Source organism: Lissotriton vulgaris, chromosome 10 (assembly GCF_964263255.1).
Source record: "Lissotriton vulgaris chromosome 10, aLisVul1.2, whole genome shotgun sequence".
NCBI classification, from domain to species: domain Eukaryota; kingdom Metazoa; phylum Chordata; class Amphibia; order Caudata; family Salamandridae; genus Lissotriton; species Lissotriton vulgaris.
Window position 1 is genome coordinate 155,716,151 of NC_141698.1, and position 23,395 is coordinate 155,739,545.

The 23,395-nt window shown below is 42.5% G+C and overlaps 1 protein-coding gene across 2 annotated transcripts in view; it reads right to left on the reverse strand.

Annotated features, from left to right (window-relative positions):
• Nucleotides 1-23,395, reverse strand: part of LOC147684868 (radial spoke head 10 homolog B2-like) — a 443,845-nt gene that overhangs the window by 399,417 nt on the left and 21,033 nt on the right. For both annotated transcript variants that reach the window (XM_086940738.1, XM_086940739.1), the window contains exons 3-4: nucleotides 4,338-4,413; nucleotides 31-99 (exon numbers count right to left, since the gene is read on the reverse strand). In XM_086940738.1, coding sequence (XP_086796864.1) covers nucleotides 31-99; nucleotides 4,338-4,413 — 145 coding nt within the window. The remainder of the gene's footprint in view (nucleotides 1-30; nucleotides 100-4,337; nucleotides 4,414-23,395) is intronic.

Sequence of the window (23,395 nt, forward strand, 5' to 3'; positions counted from 1 at the left end):
GTACAATGTACAATAAAAATAATACATCACCTCATACGTCACTCCATCATTCCACGTGTAGGTGCCCCTTCCATGCATGATTCCTTCAGCAAACATCCCCTCAAAAATAAAACACGAACATTAAATTTGCAAACCAATGTTCGAACCCCAAATAGGAATGACATGCAACAGGATGAATGGTTGTTTCTGTCAACTAATACAGTAACAAAAAACATACTCTAACAGCACAAGACGTTCTTCTAGGTGAGTTAAGAATGTTTTTATTTATCTTGCTGTTTTGACACCTTAACACAAACAGTCACAATGTTTAAGAAGTTGCCTTTAAAAAAACACACCATAATACATTCAATTTACAACTTTTGAGATTCTTTTCCAATTCCTTTTATTTTTACTAGTTGTAATCTTAGCTCTCATATAAACTTGTGTTTTTATCAGATTCATTTACTTATTTATATGCAGTTTTCAAAAATACTCATAAAACCCCTTTGGTGACAGTTTTTTTGTGTATGATCAGAAGGCACAAAAAGAACACCATAAACTGTGAAGTATCAGGTGCACAATCTAAAGGAAGCAATGCAAAGCAAAAAATACATACAAAACAGTTACAATAATTGAAGGTGTGGAATGCACAGTATGGGCAGAGAAACATGCAGATCAGCACAAGTTAAATACCAACACACTGAACAACTGCAGAACTTCAACCAACTGAACCTACAGAACAAGACATGAAAACCTGTAAAACAGATCAGAGGTGAAAGTGGCACTAGAAAACTAGACCTTCCAGCTACCTTTTCAATAACTGGAAAAAGGGAAAAGTCCTGGTCACTGGTGAAATGGAATTCCATAATTTGGGAACATTCCATGGGAAGGTAATTTTCTTTCTGAGGGGAGGAGCTTCGAGAAGAACTGAGTTTGCGCTCCTAAATCATCTGGCACCACTTGAGACACCAGGCGATTAGGGCTGTGAAGAGATGTGTGGACAATGCGGTAAAATTTCAAAAATCACGTGGCCTCAGTTGAAGTATGCATGCTGGTAGTAACTGCATAATAAGCATATGGGTGGACAGAGTATAATGTGCTATTTACTACACCGCTGAACAGAGTGCCTGGTGATGGGCCACGATTCACAAGAGTTGAAGTCTTGCTTGGGTCTCTGGCACGTTATGTGTTAGCATGCGAAGTGATTTTCGAACTTTTTGGGAGATATCGTGAAATATGTGAAATCTTAAAGAATGCAATGATGGAAAACCATACAGATTATTGCATATGATAATCAAGAATGGGAAAAAACCAATAGCCCTCACCTTTGAATGTTAGTGCGATCTAATAGTTCTGCCACTGCTTGTTTGCATTAGTGCTCCTGTATCATGACGCATGTACACACATATGCGCACATACGGGCCATTGTGCAGTGGCAAAAAAAACAATGTTACAAGGTGGCTGGCAAGTGAGCGGACACACACGCACTCACAAATGGGTATGTACCAATGTACATAGGCATTGTAATGCACTGGAGGACATTTTGATTTATTTTTTTACTTTATTGTTCAAACATGGCAGATGACCACTCTAAAAAGGTAGATTAAAAATAAATAAGTATGAATGAGCTTATGAATGAAAAATGAGCAGCCTAGCAGGAGCTAGGCCCCTGAAAAAAATGTTAACAAAATACATGCTTCTATGACATAATATCAAGGTTAAAAATATTGCAATACAAAAAGAGAACAGCAAAATTATTGAGGGCAAAAATGCAGAATTTTCATACTTACTATGTAAAGTAAAATAATATCAATGACTAGAATATTGTGGGCAAAAATACTGAAAATACATAAGTATATATATTTTAAAGTATTTAACATTAAAATTACTTTTTTTGTAAATTAGGTTACTAATGACATGCATTGGGAAAGTTAAATGAAGTTTAAAGCTCTGAAATAACGCTCAATAAAAAAAGTGTTTCAACCTCCTAGAACGTTTGGTATGGACGCAGGACAGGAGAAAGCTGTCATTTGGCAAAGGCGAGCAAGATTGTAAAAATGAGAATAACCTGCAACTATAACTCAAAGACTGAAGAGCCACTGAAGTATCTTGTGACTTGATTCACTCACCTTTCGTTTCTATTCTTGAGGTCTTATATAGCACATGGCTACCCAAAGGCCTCCCAGCGCTGCGCAGCCACAGACACTGAAGGGAGCGAGTAGAACTGACGAGGAAGATCAGTCACAGAAAAGTCAGTGTAGATCTCTCAGAGCCTTGGTGGCCGATTGGTGTTTCAGAATGTTTGTCAAAAGACGTGCTGCAGCATTCTGCACAATCTACAGTCTCCTGATAACATAAATAGATGAGCCCAAAACCAGGGCATTCCAGTTATCAAGTCGGGAAAGCACAAGGGCCTGAAAGATCACTCTTCTGGCGGTGGAAGGCAGTAGGTTTAAGACCTTCTGCAATAGTCTCAGGATGCCGTATCAGCTGGCAACAAGTTGTTTGGCTTCATGGTCCATAGTAAGACCAGGGTAAAGCCAAATCCCAAGGCTCTTTATTGAGTTTTTGGGAGTGGGCAGTTAGCTCAGACAGTCTGGTTGCTGAGATTGTTAACCAGCAACATGACTTCTGTGTTGTCTTCATTGAGTTTTAATTTGGAACCAGCCATCCAGCTGGCTACTTCCTGAAGACAAGGAGTCAGAGATGGCCTAAGCTAGAGTCAGGGAAGATTGAGACAACCAACTGGGTGTCATCGGCATAAGAAACCAATGACAACCCATAGGATTGCACAATGTCAGCAAGGGGACGTAGATAGAGATTGAACAGAGTGGGGCTCAGGGAGGAGCCCTGAGGCACTCCACAGCAGGATGGGAGACTGGTTGAGAGGCAGGACTGATCTTGAACCTGAAAGGAATAATTCTCCAAGAAGGAGAGCCAATCGAATGCTCTGTCCATGATACCGACTTTACTGACTGGGCTTCTCAAGAAAACACTTGTTTTCCAAAACAGCTTTTTTACTCCCTGCTGCCCTGCTAATCTTGGGAATCCATAATTTGAAAATATTTATCCCAATTCTGACAAGATTAAAGGATGACCCTTTGACGCTTGCCGCACCTATAAGGCACACTATACCAAGATTTGTTCCTATTCACAAAGGTATTTTATGAGCAGTATCTTTACAGATGTCATATCTTTTTATATGGAGTCTCTGCCATGAGTGTGGAGACAACACAGTCTAAAAATACTACTCATAAAATACCTTTGTAGATAGGAAAAAATCTTAAACTTACATAAAAGTTTAGGTTTAGCTTTGTAAATCAGGCCCTCTGAGCCGTGCTCTCTGGCTTTATTTAATTCTATATATTTTTTGCATAGTGCATTCAAGGCCAAAGTGTTGAGGGCACTTTGGACCCTCATACAAAGCAGACACAATAAAATATCACACATCAAAAGTGGACAGCAGTACATTAAGCAACAAATATTGGAGCTATACAAGGCATGAGCAATAAAATACACTTGTAATTTTATAAAAGTCACTCATCACGTAACGTAATAAGCATAAGAGCGGGTGTGGTTGGGGTCCTATATATACGCTTAATTTTCATTCAAATAAGAGATTTGGTTCTAGGTGTTCTGTTCCTTCCAAAAAGGTTATTTTTTTATTTGCTAGCTGTTACGGATCTATTAGGTGCATTGCCTCGCATGTGGTACAGTCTGCCTTATATCTTCTACAAGCGTCAAAGGGCAATGGTTTAATCTTGTCAGAAGTGGCATATTTTCAAATAATTGATTCCAGAGATTAGCAGGTAGCAGAGAGTAAGAAAGCTTTAAAGAGAACAAGTGTTTTCTTGGGTAACCTGGTCAGTAAGACATTCCGATATGAAATATGGTTTCGATGATGGTCTTTGATCTATTTTTGGGGGCAGGTTTATCTTGTTTCCAATGGTTCTAAGTAGATAGTACCTTAAGTTATAGATTTAACACGTGCTTCTGTGTTGAGTTTAGAGGTTGAAACTGGGGTTGGACTACCTTAATGGGCAATCAGGCAGTGCCTGGTAGGTCAGCGTATGGGAAGGTTTTGTGAATCAGGCCCTAAATGTGTGTGTGGTTGCCCAGGCGGTCTATTGCACAAAGTGGTAGTCTATGCCAACCCTTCACCTGAGACCACACATTAGCTAATACCGTGGTCAGAATACATTATGCCAAGTGCAATACAATTAGGCTGGGCCCAAGGCAAAACTGTGCCAACCATATTGCAAGCGATGGGGCCTTCATTTTTGCTTTCTGCAGCATTGTGTCCAATGTATTCTAATGTTAGCCTCAAAACAGTACACATGAACACAACGGTGACTTACCTTGTAAACGTTGCCACCCTGAAAGTATGCAATGCCTTCACCTTCATATAACCCATGGACCTTCTCTCCTTCATACCTAAAAACAAATGAAATGCAAAAATAAAACCAATCCTGACTAAACACAAGATTTGCTGATGAAATACTTTAATTGGGCGTCAAAGTCTATGTACCTTGCCCGTGACGGCTGTTCTGGGCTTTAACCATTGTTTTCATGTTACCTGATTTCAGTGTTTAGGCATCATTCGGCACAGTGCTCATTTGACAGCTGATTTTATTCTTTTTAATCAACGCAACAGTGAAGTTTCAATCAACACTTGATTTTTCATCATGGCTTGATGAACTGCAGTATGACTGGTCATGACCTATAATGTACTGATGGGTCTACCATGAGAGTTGAAGATACTGCACAGTCTATTATTGTGTTCCTTATATGAACAAAGAATGTCTAATGGTTCTCCTTTGTTTAACTCCGATGATTAACCATTTTCTGCAGTGTCCTCTCCATGAAGGAATGAGATCCTTTAGAGTCCAAACGCTGTACAATCAACTGGATTTAAATTTACATTGGCCCATGTTGCTATCCATTTCTGTATGAGAGCTAAAACTAGCATCGCAAGAGGCTCGAAACACCAGGAGTAAAGCCCCCCAATTGCCTCGGAAGATGCGTAGAACCCTGTATAAGTTACCCCACCTACTGTAGAACTGGAGTGGTTGGTTTTGGACCTGGTATTGCCGGTTGCTGGGTAAATCGAGGAGAGCTTTCTCTTCTTTTGGTGCAGGCTCATAATTTCCAATACTGTACGATATGTTCACATTTGCGTCTGATAATTCATTGCTGGCAACAAGGGTGGTAGGCCGCCAACACCTTACCGACAGAATATACTGGCATGGGACTGCCTGTCTGATGATACAGAAGACCACTATAGTGCTGAACTTGTTGATGCCTGAACGCAGGTTAGACAACCTAAACTGTGCTTTTGATCTTCATCTTAGAAGGTGAACAATGTGCCAATTGCTCGTTGAAGACTAAATCACATTGATAGTTATGGTTGAAGTTTATTTCACATGGATCGTTACAATCTGCTTTCACTAGAGTCAGAGTAGAAGACAAATGTAAAACAGGCAAACTAGAAGTCAGTGCTCCATCAATCACTCTTGCTGACAACGCGTATTGGTAGGTTTGAGCTTATGCAGCTACTGGAACTGACAGGAAGCATTCTAAGTGTTGCCCTTGTGAAAGAGTACTGATAGTCCAGTCTGTCACATCATAAAGCCTGCTGGTCTATCTGGCAACCCCCATCAGTCACACATACAGAGTATTGATCCCACATACACAGTAGCCACAGAGAAATCTCTGTTGCTGTATTGAAGGAAAACAAGGACAAAGAGTTCAAAATCCAGAGCAGAATGTTTCCTGAATCGTGGTACAAATGGAAACTGATGGTTTGATGGATCCTGGATTTGGTAGAGTTTGACTGAACCATTCAAGATTGTACGAGAACTCTCACAGACAGTAACAAACATGGCTGATACTGATGGAGTAATTAAGCTTTTCATGGACATGCTGGAAGGAATTATTCAGGAAAGTGTGGTATAGAACAGAGAAGAGTCCCTATTAGAAGCCTTAATAGATTCACGTGCAAATGTGTTCAGTGGGTATGAGCGAAAGTAAGTGTGACACATTGCATTCTCTGGTCCTATTGCAACCCCACACACATTAAGAAAGGTTAAATCTGTTGACAAGGAGGCTGGATCTAGTTTAAGCTTAAGGGGGCTACCAAAGATTGACCATTATGTGTGCTTGAGGGCTATACAGTGAGTGGGGACAGAAAGGATCTATGGATGAAGTCTAAATAAGACGAAATAAAGCATACATGATTCCAAAAACATTGTCGAAGCCCCGTTCATATGCTTGGGAACCAATGTTTGTATCGAAAAGCTCCAATGAGTCGGGAAAACTCTGCACCAGCATATATTAGGTGGCTCCGCATTAAGCAGTTGCATTTCATGAGAGCTAAAACTAGTCAATAAAGCATCATTTTCTTAGTCTTTGTCCCAATTTCTTTTCATTTGCGAAGCTTGTAAACATTTACGTTCCAATCACACTTCCAGGATCTCCTAGAAAGCACATCTTCTAGCCAACTGTTGCCATTCTTCACCCAGTAATGCGTGTTCTGTGATTGGTGGGTTCTGTCACTTGTTAGTCAAGTTGGGTAGCTCTATGCTACACAAATACGGTAAATAATTAATAAAATACGCCTTTCCATCTACGACATTGTAGCGTAAACCCCTTCACAGAACATCAAATTGTCAACAGAACTAAAAAAAAACATTTTAATGTAATTATTGCAAATATTGAGGAACATTAAATTTCCTGTAATAAAATAAAATCCTACTCATACTTCAGTGTGAATTTTGCAGGGAATAACAGTTGGGCAAGGCCTCACCATATGATAGATTAAAAGACAAAATCCACAACTGCAGGGGTGAAGTAATTACCAAAATAAAATGGAGGCTCCCAGGTGATGCCAGCCATTCAGGCTTGTAAATTCAGGATAGGAAACCTGATTTCATATGGCTGGGTTGGTGTTTCATCTTACTATTGAATTTGATGCGACAGACCGCAATTATATACACTATAAGTGCTTCATCAAACTTCGACAGCAAGGAAAGGAAATATTATTTCCATCCATTGAGAATCCGCTTATGTCAACGGTTGAAGAAAAACGCGGAAAAGGACCTTCAATCCCTCGCAGCTAAAAAGCCACAGAGTAAGTGGGCCATAGCTTAGATATTACTCAGAGATTAAGGAAAAAAGAGCTTTACCCTGGCTTGCGTTAAGTGTTGTAATCATAAAAAAGTGTTCAACCTATGGAAGGTCTGGTTCTCAGCTTCACTAATATGCACAAACTGAGCTACAAACCAAAAGACAACCCTGAATATATAACAGATCATCTACAAAAAGTCTAATAGGGTTCAGAAAGTGGGATCAACTTTAGTGATGTAGTTAAGGAAAAATACATCTTGAGTTGGTGAGAGCTAGTGTTTTTCTGACAAAAACCAATTTACCAAACAAAAGACGGTGTTTGTGAAAGATTTAACCATTACAACAAGGGAGGGGGGAGACCAAGAGTGCGTTAAGGTCCACTCCAGCATGCATCTAGGGGGCTCTTTTGCAGAGACCTTTTTCCAAAGACGTATGTGAAGTACCTATGGTACCTATGTAGGGCCCTAAGTGTAGATGTGTACTGGAGGTGTAGGTTTAGGAAACAATCTCCGCTAAAGAGGCCCCTAGAGGGTGCCCATCGAACACTGCAGGGCTGGCTCGATGAGGAGCAAAGGCCTTATGATGATGAATGACACTCTATCAGGGTGAGCGAGGACTCTAATTCCAAAAAGGAAGCATCCGAATGGTTCCACGAACAACTTGACTTGTTAGGACTCCTCTGTATGTTATTGTAGTGGTATGGTCCCATGCGTAGTAGATGTATCCAAGTAGTGTCTTTGAAGGATATTTATTAAGTCCATAAGATCTGTGGTAACAGCCCCACCAGGAGCAGGCTGCTAGCTGCTCAGCCCATCTTCCAACTGTCAACACTCACACCAGGCACCCAAGCCTTCCACTCATGTCCATCACACCAACATTCCATACAGAACACTCACACTGGCCGAGCAGCGAGGGGCCAGGTAAAAGGGAACATTATAAACATGACATGAAGATAATACAGTTATCCATCCCCTTTCCTACAGGAACTGCATACCTATCAGATTACGTGTAAAAAATTTAGAACAGTGGAATTTTTGGAAATCAGAAATGAGTATACGCCATTTTGCCTGCCCCTTTATATCTTACATATGGATTTTATTCCCTGAGTTCTTTGGAGGTCCTAGTAGAGGTTAAGTCTTTAGCCCTGTGCGTGGACTGTCAGTGAATCCCAAGAAATTCCTTACCTCATTCTGGTTTTTCCGGGTTAAGCAGAAGAGGGAATGGAAAACAAACTGCACGGGAGTGACTTATGAATTTCACCACCAATCACTAAGCCTGTACTTGCCTCGACCACTAGGAATGAGATAAGCATTGACCTCGCGCAAGAGTAACGTTAATGAGTATACTAGTTCATACCTGGATAGAGACACACACCTACAAGTAAACAGTGAGCTTGAAGGACATGGAACCAAGGTTGTTTAAATTTCATCGCACCGGCTGTCTCATAGAGTTCTTCTGGCACCTTTATTTGTTTTTTGACTTGGAGAAATAAATGGCTAAAGACAAATATGAAGGTGTAAATATACTAAGTTTTAGTATTGTATTTGTGTCACAAAGGTGATGCAAATTGACAATAAATCTTTTTTTACTAATTTACTTTCTAGTGCTAAACTGGTTTAGTGCTGGTAAATCCCTCTAAAGTAGTGCATTACTTAGCACCAAGGAGGTGTACCATGGGTGGTGCCATGCAACCACACAAGGTTTCTGATGCTAAGCCCTATTTTCTTTAAAAAGTAGACAAGGTTTAGTGTGAGAAAATAGAGCCCATTTTAAATAGGTGCTATGAAGAAGAAATGCTTTCATATCTCTTATCTTTTACGAAGTTGTGTGTGCTGAACTGTACAGCACACATACAAAGTGAGAAAAGGTTTCAAGTTAGTCTAAGCATGGTATTTTGTACTGGTAGTGTCAGGACAAAACCTGTCCTAGATTCACGGAGACACCCTTGCACTATAGTGCAAAGGTGTGTCTGTAGCGTACTGCAGCATATTTCTGCACCAGCGCTAGGGAGAGGTGAGGAGAGTGCCATATTTCTGTAACTATGGCTCTCTCCTGCTCGCCACTTGCGGCTTCTGCACTGCTCTCCGTGAGAATCTATAAATCTGCCTCCGAATCTCTAGTTGATTGGGAGTTGCTGTCGCAGCAATGGGTCAATTGAAAAGTCTGCACAGACTCTCATTAACACAAATTAGCAGTGTCCCTTTAGCAATTTACCTTTTTTCCTACACACATTCATTTCTGAGCACAAGCATGAAGCCATAGATCACCTTAAATGTAAATGTAAATTGATACTTGTATAGCGCACTACTCACCCGCAAGGGTCTCAAGGCGCTTGTACGAATACCGCTGTGGAACCCATCCTGGCTTTCCCTGTGAGGCGACCACTCCTGGGCACCCCCAAAGTGAAGCCAGGCATCCTTAGCGTTGTGGGGGCCGTTGTGGAGATTAAGCAAGCTATTGCCCAGAGTTGCAGAGTGGGACTCCATGATTGGAATAGGCACCGAGGCGAGAATTATCAGGCCCGTGGAATTTTGAGCCCAAGACCCGCCGAGGCAGGGAATTGAACCCTGGTCCCGGGCTAGACCTCTGCATCAGGGTCTGCCGCTCTAATCATTGAGCCACACTTCTCCCCTTAGATTTTTCTTTTGTTATGATTTAGTTTCAATGACCGAGAGACTATTATTAATACAGTTATATTATTCTGAAGTATACCAGCGTGACATATGCAGATGGGGAGCTGGCTACCAGTCCCCAATTACTAAATCCAATTGACAAGGCACAACAATTTTCTAGGTACAACTTAAAAATGCCATATCTAAAAAGTAATTCTAGCTATATTGTTTTAAACTAAGGAACTCATGTGGTGTTACTTTGTGTTTTCAATACTAGGTTTTATACCTTGGTTCCCTGTTTAACTATGAATATTTTGGCACCCCGGTATTAATCTGTTCCAATACATCACTGTTTTGATGTATTAAATTATATCTATATATACTTCATTAAAAACATACATAATGTTAAATAGATACTGTCTTGATTTTCTTGTGTCAATTTGGCAGTTCAAGGTTTCAGCAACTATAATAACCAGAGTCAGTCATGTATTACAGAAGGGGCTGGCTATTTCTCTTGAATTAACAGTAAAAATGCCACACAAGTGCCTTTCTGAATGACATATTGTATTGTGTTTAGTGGTGACATCACAGTATTGCCAAACAGCTTAAGCTTTTTGTATCCATACCCTAAAAATGAGATTTTCTGTGCAGCTTGAGCGACAATGCTAATATCTGTACCATCTGTCTAGATATTGAGACAATGAAGGCATGCTCATTAAGTGGAGAAGTGTGGCTCAATGGTTAGAGTGGCAGATCCTGATTCAGAGGTCTGGCCCGGGACCAGGGTTCAATTCTCGCCTCGGCGGGTCTTGTGCTCAATTTCCTCGGACCTGATAATTCTCGCCTTGGTGCCTATTCTAATCATGGGTCCCACTCTGCAACTCTGGGCAATAGCTGCTTAATCTCCACAATGGCCCCAATAGGGATGCCTGGTTTCACCTTCTAATCATGGGTCCCACTCTGCAACTCTGGGCAATAGCTGCTTAATCTCCACAATGGCCCCAATAGGGATGCCTGGTTTCACCTTGGGGGTGCCCAGGAGTGGGCATTTCACAGGGAAAAGCCAGGAAGGGTTCCACAGCGGTATGCGTACAGCGCCAAGACACCTCAGGGTATAAGTGCACTATACCAGTACAAATTCATTTAATTCGAATGTGTGGTGCCACAAGGGTCTACAATTCCATCAACGTTTTTCTATAAAAGTAGCTATTTGAAAGTATGTTATTTACACCTGTGCGCATAGGTTTGTGATATATAAACATTATTCAAACTGGGAATGAAAGACCTGAAGTCAAGATAAAAACCCATCACATTAAAAGAGCCAATTGATCGCACTCCAACAGAGCATTTCATTGATTAATCAACCATCTTAACAGACATGGGGCAGTGACAGAGTGCAAAGAAGGGTGGTACCCTTTAACAAAAACATCTACCAGAATGCAGTGGTGAAATAAAGAATGGAGAATAACTGGTTTAGGACGCCCACTGTGGGGCTGATTTTCTAAAGGTTCTACGGTCCTTCATTGGCGGTTGTAAATGCAAGATGGATGATGACAAACTGACAAAAGATTCTAGGAGGGCAGAAGACTGATGGTTTATACTGGGATCATAACTGTGTTGGCAGAACTTCACGAATTACCAATCAGGGAATACCTTAGGCATGAGTGACCACTCTAAAAATCACAAGAGAGAAGTTGACAGCAGTTATAGTTGTTGTATGTACTTTATTCGATATAAAAATATCACAAAAGGATGTACAATCTTAATTCATCATTAACCCCTTCCATGCTCATGACGAGCTCAGCTTGTCATGAGGCACGGTTGAGCTGTGCTTATGACGAGCTGAGCTCGTCATGAATAAAGGTGCTTTCAAAAAAGTCAGCACCGGAGGGGAAAACCCTTAGCAGCCAAGGTGTTAAAAAGCCACTTGTTACATACAGCTAATAGGTAATATACACTTATTTATAGACCATACTCTACCAAAATTGAGAAAATGTGTGGTCCCTGCTTGAAATACTTGTCTACCACTTTTAGGGGGCTCTCCTGCCTAATATACTTGAGGGTACTACGCCCTATGGAAGGTACAAAGCCAGACCCATAATATTTCTGCATGGTGGGAGGGGAACATGAGTTAATAGAGATATCATATGCATGAGTATGATTTCGTTAATCTGTCTATTTTGAATGTTTGACACTTGACTTTGGTTTCTTCCTCCACTTTCTCACTTTCCTTCTCTCATCGCCGGCCGTTGGATGTAGGCGAATGAACATGTTGTAACTTTATTTAAAATAAATAATCGATACAATCCTAAAAATCACAAGTTAGCGGCGTATGCGGAGATGAGATTCTAATAAATTGTTATGCCACAGGAAAACCCCCTGAATATAAAGGAAAATAGTAAGTTAACCAATCGGGCCGGTTTAAATGTCATCGTTCTCAGTGTACTATTGGGTCTGGCGATATGGATCAGAAGTTAGTGTCAAATCCATTTAGCAAGGTCAGATAGGGATGGACAGTCAGAATCATTACTATCCAGGTATTTTCCCAGAAGTGATGGCAGCCTCAACAAGAACAACCACGTAACAGGTTACCGAATCACAAAATGGCTGAAGAAGGGCGTAACAAATTACTATTCGGAAGGGGCATTTTTAAGGAGTCCTTTCCAAATAGTGATTAGTTATGAAAGTCACCAATGTTTTCAACCTCATTGCATAACATTGAAATGTTACCAACTTGCAACAATAGGTGGTAAACCATTCGCAAAAGGGAAGGAGTGCCCATTGGATTCTTTCCCCATGTGTGAATTTAAAAAAAATAGTTTGTTGTGGAGTCACCAGTGGACCAGGGGACCACTATTTATTTTCAAATAAACTTTTCAAAAGTTTTAAACGTTCCCCTTTAAATGCAGTCCGGTTCCCTTCAAGGAAAACAGGGTGCATAAAAAAAAAAGTGCACTCAGACATGGGGCCATATGTATTAAGGAACCAATTTGCGATTCTGTAATAGCGATTTTTAAGAAATCGCTATTTCAGAATCGCAAAATGGTATGTATCAAGAAAAACGCTTTTTTTTAGCGGTTTCTTGATATTCCTTAATTGCGAATTCGCAAATTGCGAATTTGCAATTAAGGAATACTCCCCGATTCATTTCTATGGGCTAGGAGGCCCATAGGAAGGAATGGGAATTTTTTCTCAATTTCCGAATTCGCAATTTGCTAATCGCAAATTGAGAATAATTTCAAGGGTGCAGGAGTGTTCAAAGGACACCCTGTTGCACCCCTGAAATAAGCATAGGTGCACATGTGGTGCACATACATGCCCTAAGGGCTTGTATGTGCGTCACATGGCACATTGAAAAATGCAAAAATGTGCATTTTTCAAGGAATTCGCAACTTACCACCAACTAGAAGTTGGTGGTAATTTGCGATTCCTTAAGACCATTTAGAAAAATGTTTTGCCTTCTTACTATGCATTTAGGGAATCGCAAAATTTGCTATTCCTTAAATGCAATCGCAAAATAAGGAATCACAAATTTTGCGACTCCTTATTTTGCTTTGGATTTTCCTTCATACATATCATTTTGCGAATTCCCATTCGCAAAGGTCCGAAATTCTGCGAATTTCGGCCTTTGCGAATGCAAATTTCAATGAAACATATGGCCCATGGTGATATGCTGACCCCTGGGTGGCCCCCATACTGTGATGCCACCAATCATAATCAGTCGCAATTTGCATTTTACCTCATGGATATTGATAAGGTATCATATTGCAACCAAATACACTTATTAATGTTGTGAACCAACCTATTAGTTCAGTTCACAAAATGATACACTCGTCACAAAAATACAGGTCATAATCTGAGACCAGTACTTTGCAATTAGCGTTTCATACATCAGGCCCATAGAGACTTAGTACCAGTTTTGGAGTTGTTCCAGAATGGAAAATCCTCTGACATTTACAGGAAGTGCTAAATCCAGGAGAGAATCAACCAATGGAATGTTCTTTACGATACAATCCCTATGATGGATCAAATTGTATAGATTAATTTTCTTACGGACACAGTGCTTTTTCCAGATACTAAAGGATCTTTTATTACTAATCAACTGTGAATCTGAGCCTCATTTGTGGGAACACATCAGGAAGCTGCATTTACGGGAACGATATACAACACAATAGTAACACACTGCAAGAACAAAAGGACACTGAAAAATGGGAGGCCTTAAGGCAGTGATATGAAGAGAATCTATATCTATTTCATGATTTGCAGAAGCAGTAAGGATATTACATGATCTCACCCTAGAATTTGGCACTCAACTGATGGACCATAAAGCATAATATTCAAAGTCAGCAAATAATGGTATAGATTGGACTACCAGACATGTGAAGCCACAGTACACAAAATAGAACATATTGACTAAAAGATAGGAGGGACACAAAGCTAGATAAACAGTCAGATGCCGGATATTAACTCTATCATGATACGAGAAACCCTGTATACCGGGATGTACATATTGAGCCAAGGATCAAATAAACACAATATTACAAATGGCCTGAAATGCTAAACAAGATCACCACCACTGCTGAAACAAAGAATAAAGAGTAAAGGCCAGGCTCTGATTCTCTTTCAGATGCATTCTATCACACTTAAAACTTTTGTAGAGCCCAACAACTGCTTTGGCTGTTTCTGCATTTGAAAAGAGAGTGGGATTGTTCCGGCCTCCCATCGAGGGGGCATGGTGTTGATACTCCTTAAGGCTGGAAAAGATTAAAAAAAAGACTGCAACATATCATGGCTCCTTTCATGCTTGACCTTAATGCAAATATACTAACCAATTTATGGCTAACAGACTCGTCTTGGTCCTAACCAGGATCAATACGAAGTTATACTAGGCCGAACCATCTCAAATAATCTGTGATGTTTTTTTCAGTAAAATATATTGGGTCACTTTTTCTACATAGTAATTGAGGACATCAAGAACTGAAACCCTCCCTGCACCGTCACTGGAAAGTAGACAAGACACTCATGTTCTTAGAATGAGAATGTCTAGTGCCTTTTGGAAATCATCAGAGAAGAGTATTCAGACCTTTTCAGGTTGAAGTGCCAGAATGTTATTCTTTCAGTTAGACCCTCCACCAATTTGCAGAAGGCATCTGGTGGGCAACTGAAATATAGGCCAGATTTCCTACTAAGAAAGTTTCTGCCTGCAACTGTACCTGACCTCCTCTTCCCCTGCTTGTGTTGTACTGTGTGTGGTTTAACAGTATCTATTTACATACTTTTGACCAGTCTATACTAGTTTGTACCCCTCTGATGTCCACAACAGCATCAGAAGATGGACTGGGCACTGGTTAGGAGAAGGTTCAGATCTGGCCCCACACATGTGCTTTGGCTTAGAGTCCCAACGGTTTCCCAGAGCGGGGAAAGCATTATCCCCATTCAACCAGTAGCTGTAATTCAACTGGACTTCAAGGAGATTTTTCTGCACCAGCTGACTTAAGTACCTACCAGTAACATGATCCTGGTGTTTGTTGTTTTGGCCCGAACCCTACTTTGATGATAGTTTATGAACAAAATGGAGACTGCACTAGTTTGCATGGAGGTTGTCTTCTGAGAGTAGATCACCCATAAATAAATATGACTTTAAGCCCCAGCTGGCCGTGAACAATTCAAAATGCATCCTGCATCACACCGGATGATCCTTGAACCCAGAAGATTCCTTAATAGCTAGTTTTCAGGCATGGGAGACACAGCTGTTTTCCTTCTTCATCCTAGTTTATAGAATATTGTGTTAATTATGGATGGTTGCTCTGATTCTAGTCATTATACTTTTATTCGACACATGTATCATAAAAAGTACAAACATAAAATACACACATAATTATAAAAACAGTTCATTATTTACAAAAATACATATAAGAGTTATGTGGAAAAATTGACTTGATGAGCATTTTTTAAAATCTTAGTCCTAATGATCCAGGCACATGATAAGAACTTTGCAACCCCACAAATAGTAACCATAGAAGAGGTGTCGGAGATAAGAATACGCAAAGCTGATTTGTAATCTCTAACACCAAGATTCTTTAGTACTGGTTTTAACCATTTCTTCCTAGGTAAGATGTATGCCTTACAGGCAAAGAAAAAGTGGCCCAATGATTCTTCGGGATTTATACACCCTGGACACATTGTATCCTCTTCCCTCCTATTGTTCCATCTAGATGTAAAAGTTTTGAGGGGCAATGTTCCATGTCTAAATTTAAGATATAAAGTCCTTTCCCGAGGAATCTGAATGAAATCCAAAAACAATTCCAATTTTAGGGTGCATTTATGGGTCAAAAAAGTCTCGGTCAAATGTCCCCAGTTTGGGTTCTGTAGCGCCTTGGTCTCTATCCAATCCCAATATAATTTTTTCACCACTTGTTTTGGTGGAGGTGATTGGGATACCCAAGCGTCGCTTAAACCCACACTTACTACAAGTTTTTTTTAATGCATTTAGCCACCTGATTTTGCCTGAAGTGTTTAATTTTAGCATTTCATCTAGCACAAGGGCATAGTTAGCTAGTTCGGGGGTCCTCCTCAAACGAACCCAATATAAGAGGGGACGGAGCTGGAGGATGTCCCGAATAGACTTTCTACCCAGGTCTAAGAATAAAGGTTTAAGTGGGGTAGAGGCTGGAAGCGACACCAAGTCCCTCATAAACTTGTTCTCTGATCGGACGTGGTCGTTGGTATTCTCATTGCCCCACAATTCCGAGCCATAAACAGCTGAGGCAATTGCTTTCCCCTCGTAGACTGATAAGGCAGGGGCAACTGGCCTGCTTACAGAGAGACGTTGTTTTTTTAAAATAGTGCCGGAAACCCTTTTAAGATTTAAAATCATTTTACATATATGGGGTTCCCATTTCAAATGATTATTAATCCTAACACCAAGGTAGTCAAACTCATCGACCACCTCTAAAGGAGATCCATTCAAGGTCAAGTGGATATTCTTATATTTCCTCTTGGCGGTCATAACCATTAGTTTAGTTTTGGTTGTGTTTATTGTAAGTCCCCGTTCCTGACAAAAAACACTGAACTGATCAAGAAGGGTTTGGAGACCTTTGGGGGTTTTTGATAAGAGGAGGGTGTCGTCGGCAAAGAGGAGGGATGGCGTTTTCTCCCCAGCCACAACGGGGGCATCTGCCGGTGTATCTTGCAGATGTTTCACCACCCCATTTATAAAGAGGGAAAATAAAGTAGGGGCCATCACACACCCCTGCCGCACCCCTCTGTTAACAGGTATACTCTTAGTGAGTTGCCCCTGCGCCCCCAACGTATCTTCGCATATGTACCCTCATGGAGTTTGATGATAAGATTTAGCAGATAGGATGGGAAACCCATATCCAGTAGGACATTCCAAAGTTTAACACGGGGTATTACATCAAAAGCCGTTTTAAGGTCAATAAAAGCCAGGTAAAGGCTCCCTCTGGCTATTGACACTGTTTTCCAGAAAACTGCACAAAATCTGAAGACTTGGTCAATGGCCCCAACATTGTTTCTGAATCCAGCCTGAAAGTGGGACAAAATGTTTCCTTCCATAAGCCAGCCCTCAATCCTATTTACAATTACCCTGCCAACTACTTTTTGAATAACATCAATTAGACTAATTGGTCTGTAGTTGGCAGGGTCCTCTCTCTCACCCTTTTTAAAAACGGTAACAACTTCAGCACCCTTCCATGAGTCCGGTACCTGGTGGCCTAAATGAATAAGATTCAAAACATTTACAATAAAATCAGCCCAAACCAGTGGGTTAGACATCAATAAATCACCCGGTATTCCGTCCGGGCCAGGTGCCTTACCCGGTTTTATTTTAAGGATTGCCTCCTGTACCTCACGGGGCGAAAACAGTACATCTGTAAAGCCATCATTTCGATGGACCGTACGATCAATACCTAATATAGGGGGTGCTGGCGCAACTTCTAAGGAGCCTACCCCATATAAATTTGAGAAGTGGGAATACCATTGGGACTCAGTTATATGGTTTGGTATGGGCTCAGCGCCTCGTCTATCCAGGACGTTGATCAGTTTCCAAAATGCAGTGGCATTTTTCCCATGAGCCGCTTCCTTTAAAGCCTGCCAATGTTCCTCTTCCCAATCTTTTTTGGCTTTCGTAATACTAGTGCGATACTCATTTCTAGCTAATCTAGCAGCTGGGGCATCCTTATTTTTGATAGCTAGTGAAATTGCTTTTCTTTTCTCTCTACAGGAGGCAGTATACCAAGGGTTCCCCTTTTTTTGCGTGCATTTAGACAAATGACATCCCTTGTTTTTTTTTTAGAAAAACATACTGATATCCCCTATTAGGTCTTTATACTTAGTTGCCAGCACCGACCCCTGAAGCTGGAGTGAAATTTGGTTCACTGGAACCAGGGCAGATGAGGCAGCCGAAACTAGAACCCTAATGTTCTCAAGTGTCCCCTCATTGCACCTAACCACATTCCATTTAATCCTGCGATTACAGTTAGAAGGGACTAGTTCTTTAGTAATCAGCTCATTGTGAACCTCCTCACCACTGTTGTCTCCCCAGAACATACCCATGCAAAGGGGATTATGGTCGCTATCAATCCTCTGACTGACCTCCATATCAACCAGATTAGCCCATGACCCTATATCCAAAAGGATGTAGTCAATCCGTGACGGGCAACCTATTCGATTGAAGGTCATAGCGCCCATACGATCAGATGTGGTACGGCCATTTAAGGCACATAGGTCGTATGCAGACACCAGGGCATTCAACTGGATAGCTCGAGCCGACCACTTCTTAATTGGGGCCAGAGATAAGGATAGAATTAACTGATTTCCTGGCTTATTATAACAGCCCAAAAATTCATCCTCATCAAGAGGCTCAAATGTACAATTAAAATCACCTCCCACTAATACTGAGGATTTAGAAGGGAGGGCAGAAAGCCTGTTGTCTAACAACTCCAGTATTGGAGACAATTGGCCCCCTGGGAGCCCCCTGGCATAAATACAAAAAAGTTCAAAAGCATTCCTAGCAGACTGCCTTCTAACAGTTATATGTAGAATATCATTACAGGGGACATAATTAACAGCAATCTTACAGTTCAAATCTATCCTGATCCAAATAAGTAAGCCACCCGATGGGCGCCCCCTCCCAAGCTGTATTGCAGGGACAAAAAACGTAGAATAGCCCTGTTTGTGTTCTGGCTCTACACACCAGGTTTCCTGGAACATACAAATATGGAAATCATCTACAAAATTGTTCCATTCCGGGTCGGGCAAGTTTTTCTTTAAGCCGGCTATGTTCCAGGACAGAATTTTAACAAGGGAAGGGGACAGCATAGGTGAATCCATGGCGGCCTGAGTATCAACATCCCCTGACAAGGGGTCTGGAATAGTGCTACCCTGGTCAGGTACTTCCTCCCTAGTAGGAATGATAGAACCACTATCTACGGTAGAAAGTACCCCACAGCCCCCGCCATCTTCAATGCACTGGGGTGATGGTCAGTCCACTTCTTCCAACCCACTAAATCGATTATAACAAGGGAATAAAGGATAATTGAGCTGTGGGCCCCACCCTTCTCCATTAAAGTGTGTATCCCCCTTCCACTGGTGCCCCCTCCTCCTATGGACTAAGTTCCATCCTTCCTCTGCAGGCATTCCCCATTGTTGTGGATTCTGGTATGTACCACCTCTACCCAAGCCTTTCCTAGCAGGCCTCATCCAACTCCATCTAACATCCTCATGGCCCTCCTGCATATAAAAAAAAGACAGGGGTTTGGCTGATACCACTGACTTACTATCACAGGGAGGAGTTGAACATATAAATTCTACAAGTCGTGGGTCCTCAAACGTGATAACGACACAATCACCCTTTATACTTTTCTTCTTCCCACCTACCCAAGGTGCCCGTTCGACCATAAGTATGTTCTTGTTTAGGCTGGGTGGTGGAGGGTAATTTTTGTCAAGCCAGTGGCATATTTTATTTTTAATCGCCCAGAAGGGCTCAGAAGTGGATATTGGCAGCTCAGGAATCCCTGTCAGAACAACCACGTACGGACAAGCATCTGGTGGTAAATTGATGTTACGTCGCGATGTGGTTTTTCTGGACTGTGACTGTGGAATAATAGGAGCTGGGTTGTTAGGAGTCTTTTTGGTAACTGCATTTCTATTCGCTGCACTTGGACATGTAGAAGTGGAGGGTTTGATATTATTCACTGTATTAGTTGCCGGCAGAGAAGGAACTGGAAGGATAATTGCGGGAGCCGGAATACTCCCCGTAGGTGGATTTGTGACAACAATCCCAGTGTTAATAACAGGCGGTGAAACCACCGGAATAGAGGGGCCAGGGGTAGTCAGCCTAGGGTCTTGTAGCGCAAGAATAGTAGCTAATTGATGTTCTATGTTAGAAAGCCTATTCTCCAGGGGCGAAAGCAAGGATTTTAACAAACTAGACATAGACTCCATTAAGGAGTCAAGCCCGTCTCCTGAATTAGTTAGTGAGTCATTGCTTCCGCTCATATCCAGAAGACTGGCCAGACTGCTATCAGGAGTTATATCGTCCGGAACCCCTAAAGATAACAAATGGGGGGTAGAATCTAAGGGGTCAGACTCAGTTTGAACAATGGGTGCCTGAAGAGTCCCATCATTTGCTATCGCCACACCTGTATTGTCCCCCCCGGAGTTGGAACCCATAGACCCTTGTAAAATGATGGCGGGATTGTCTATAGGAAGATTTGTTGGGTTCACAACAATTGAAGTTAACGTAATGGTGTCTGACCCAGCCGTGATAGAAGAGTCAATAACATCATGATTAACTATCACGGGTACGTGGGGGATATTAGAGGGTAGTGTGCTCACGGCAGGGGCATTAGTAGGAATTAGTGGTTGACTGCTGGCGGGAGTAGAATCATTAATGGAGTTCCCAGCAGAAGTAACAACAGGGTTTATCAAACTTGGCGGCGGGGAATGCATCATTGCAATGTTGCCCAATGAAGATCTTTTTGCGTGAGCAAGGTCCAATGATACCCTCCTTTCCATTATAGAAATGCCCTCGTCTATCAAAGAGTGTGTTCGAGAAATAAAATTATCTAGGGTGCCAATTACTTTTTTAGTTTTGTCGTTTCCAGCTCTCTGGCTCCTAGTTTTACGAGTAGACATCTATGGCAAGTTAAAAAAGGAAACAAGCTATAGTAAAATATCACAACAAATGACCCACAGATAACAGTAACCACAAGGTAAGCAAATAGGCTACCCGGAGGAAAAGTGACCCCAGTAGCTTCAATCAGAAAGGCAACTGTAACAATCAATACGAACCTATGGTACAGAGGACTAATAAGGGTGCGCCCAGACCAGGCACTACAGGCCACGGAGGGCCACAGAGGGCCCGCCCTTTGCCCGGGCTTAGCGAGCAGCTTCCAAGTTTATAGTCCCGAACCTATAGGGCGGGGTGGGGCGGGGCGGTCAGGGAGAGCGGGGCCAGGTGACGCAGCCAGAGACACCGGGACTCCTGGGAAAGCGAGTCCCGGGTCGCGCTCGCAGCCCTGCCGCCTCACCGTCTCTCAGAACCCCACAGGAGCAGCTGGATGTAGGATCCACCGAAGAGTCAGGCAGGTGAGCGGCGAAGCGGGACCCGCGCAGCGGGTACCGCAAGATGTGGGTGGTGGGTCCTGGAGGAAACAGAAACGCCGTCTTCCAAGTCAGATTCTGCAGAGGAGTGTCCCACTGCCGAGAGATCCTTCCCTCTTTTTCACCTGGGGCAGCTGGGGGCGGGGCGGTCAGGGAGAGCGGGGCCAGGTGACACGGCCAGAGACACCGGGACTCCTGGGAAAGCGAGTCCCGGGTCGCGCTCGCAGCCCTGCCGCCTCACCGTCTCTCAGAACCCCACAGGAGCAGCTGGATGTAGGATCCACCGAAGAGTCAGGCAGGTGAGCGGCGAAGCGGGACCCGCGCAGCGGGTACCGCAAGACGTGGGTGGTGGGTCCTGGAGGAAACAGAAACGCCGTCTTCCGAGTCAGATTCTGCAGAGGAGTGTCCCACTGCCGAGAGATCCTTCCCTCTTTTTCACCTGGGGCAGCTGGGGGCGGGGCGGTCAGGGAGAGCGGGGCCAGGTGACACGGCCAGAGACACCGGGACTCCTGGGAAAGCGAGTCCCGGGTCGCGCTCGCAGCCCTGCCGCCTCACCGTCTCTCAGAACCCCACAGGAGCAGCTGGATGTAGGATCCACCGAAGAGTCAGGCAGGTGAGCGGCGAAGCGGGACCCGCGCAGCGGGTACCGCAAGACGTGGGTGGTGGGTCCTGGAGGAAACAGAAACGCCGTCTTCCGAGTCAGATTCTGCAGAGGTGTGCTCTGATTCTGAAACTGCTTCAACAGTGTCTCTAATGATAACACTGCCAGAGATGGTGCTGTTTGCTCTCATGGTTAGATCCGAACCCAGTACCATGGTCCCAACATGGGAGCTTGTGGCTCCAGTGCGTGATCAGGTGCCAGGGCTGCCCATGCCAAATACATTGTTGACTCTAAACTGTCAGTTTGAAGAGATGGCCCCTAATGTCTGGGATCCCCAAGGAACTTACTTGGAGTGCCAGCTCATTACAGCCCTAGACTACCCTGTATTGGGGTGAGGTCAGTAACCCCCTAATTTTAATTCCCTGTAACATTTTTCAAAAATGGCCATGGACTACCAAATCACAGGTAACCCAATTAGTGAGGTTCAAGACCTGCCAATCAGCACTACCAACCTAACATACTGTTTGGACTAGTGTAGAGTATTTTTTTTCTTTAGGTGTCTAACTGTTTGGTTTCTATACTTGATGTTTGGGACAGTTTGCTGACACTTGGGACCACATTTACAGGTAGATTCATGAAGCCAAAATCGGCTCGCAAAGGGCCAGATTCTGAGAATCTGGCCCTTTGCGAGCGTTATTTTTGCTTTTGGGATTCATCATCCCAAATGCAAAAATCGCTATTATAGAATTCGCAAATTTGCGAGGAATTGAATTTAAGGAATCTCTATTTGAGATTCCCTAAATGCAATTCATGAAACATGTAAAAATTGCAAATTCACAATTTTGGGCCGCTATTTACCGCGAAGTCAAACCTCGTGGTAAATAGCGGAAACTTAGAAAAATGCACTTAAGTGCGTTTTTCTAAGTTTTATCTTACACACACACATGTCCTTGGGACATGTGTGTGCGTAACACCAGCACCCGATATCATTTCAGGGGTGCAACAGGGTGTCCTTTGGACACCCTTACACCCTTGAAATCGAAAACTCTACAATTCGCTAATAGTGATTTGCACATTGATAGGTCTTACCATTCATTCCTATGGGCCTTTAGGCCCATAGGAATGAATGGAGAGTTATTCCTTATTTGCGATTAGCAATTAGCTAATCGCAAATAAGGAAGCTGTAGAAATCGCAATAAATATTGCGATTTCTACAAGAATCCCGTTTTGCGAGTCTGTAATAGCGATTCCTTAATAATCGTTATTACAGACTCGCAAAACATGCCGATGATGAATCTATGTGTTAGTGTCTAGAGGATGGATGGTCCTATCACAAAGTGGCAGATATCCCATCTGCGTTATTACAAGTGCCATAGGATAAATGCAATAAGACGGACAGAATATCTATCGTGTATGTAACAGACTAACCCGTCTGGCAAATCTGGCCCTTAGC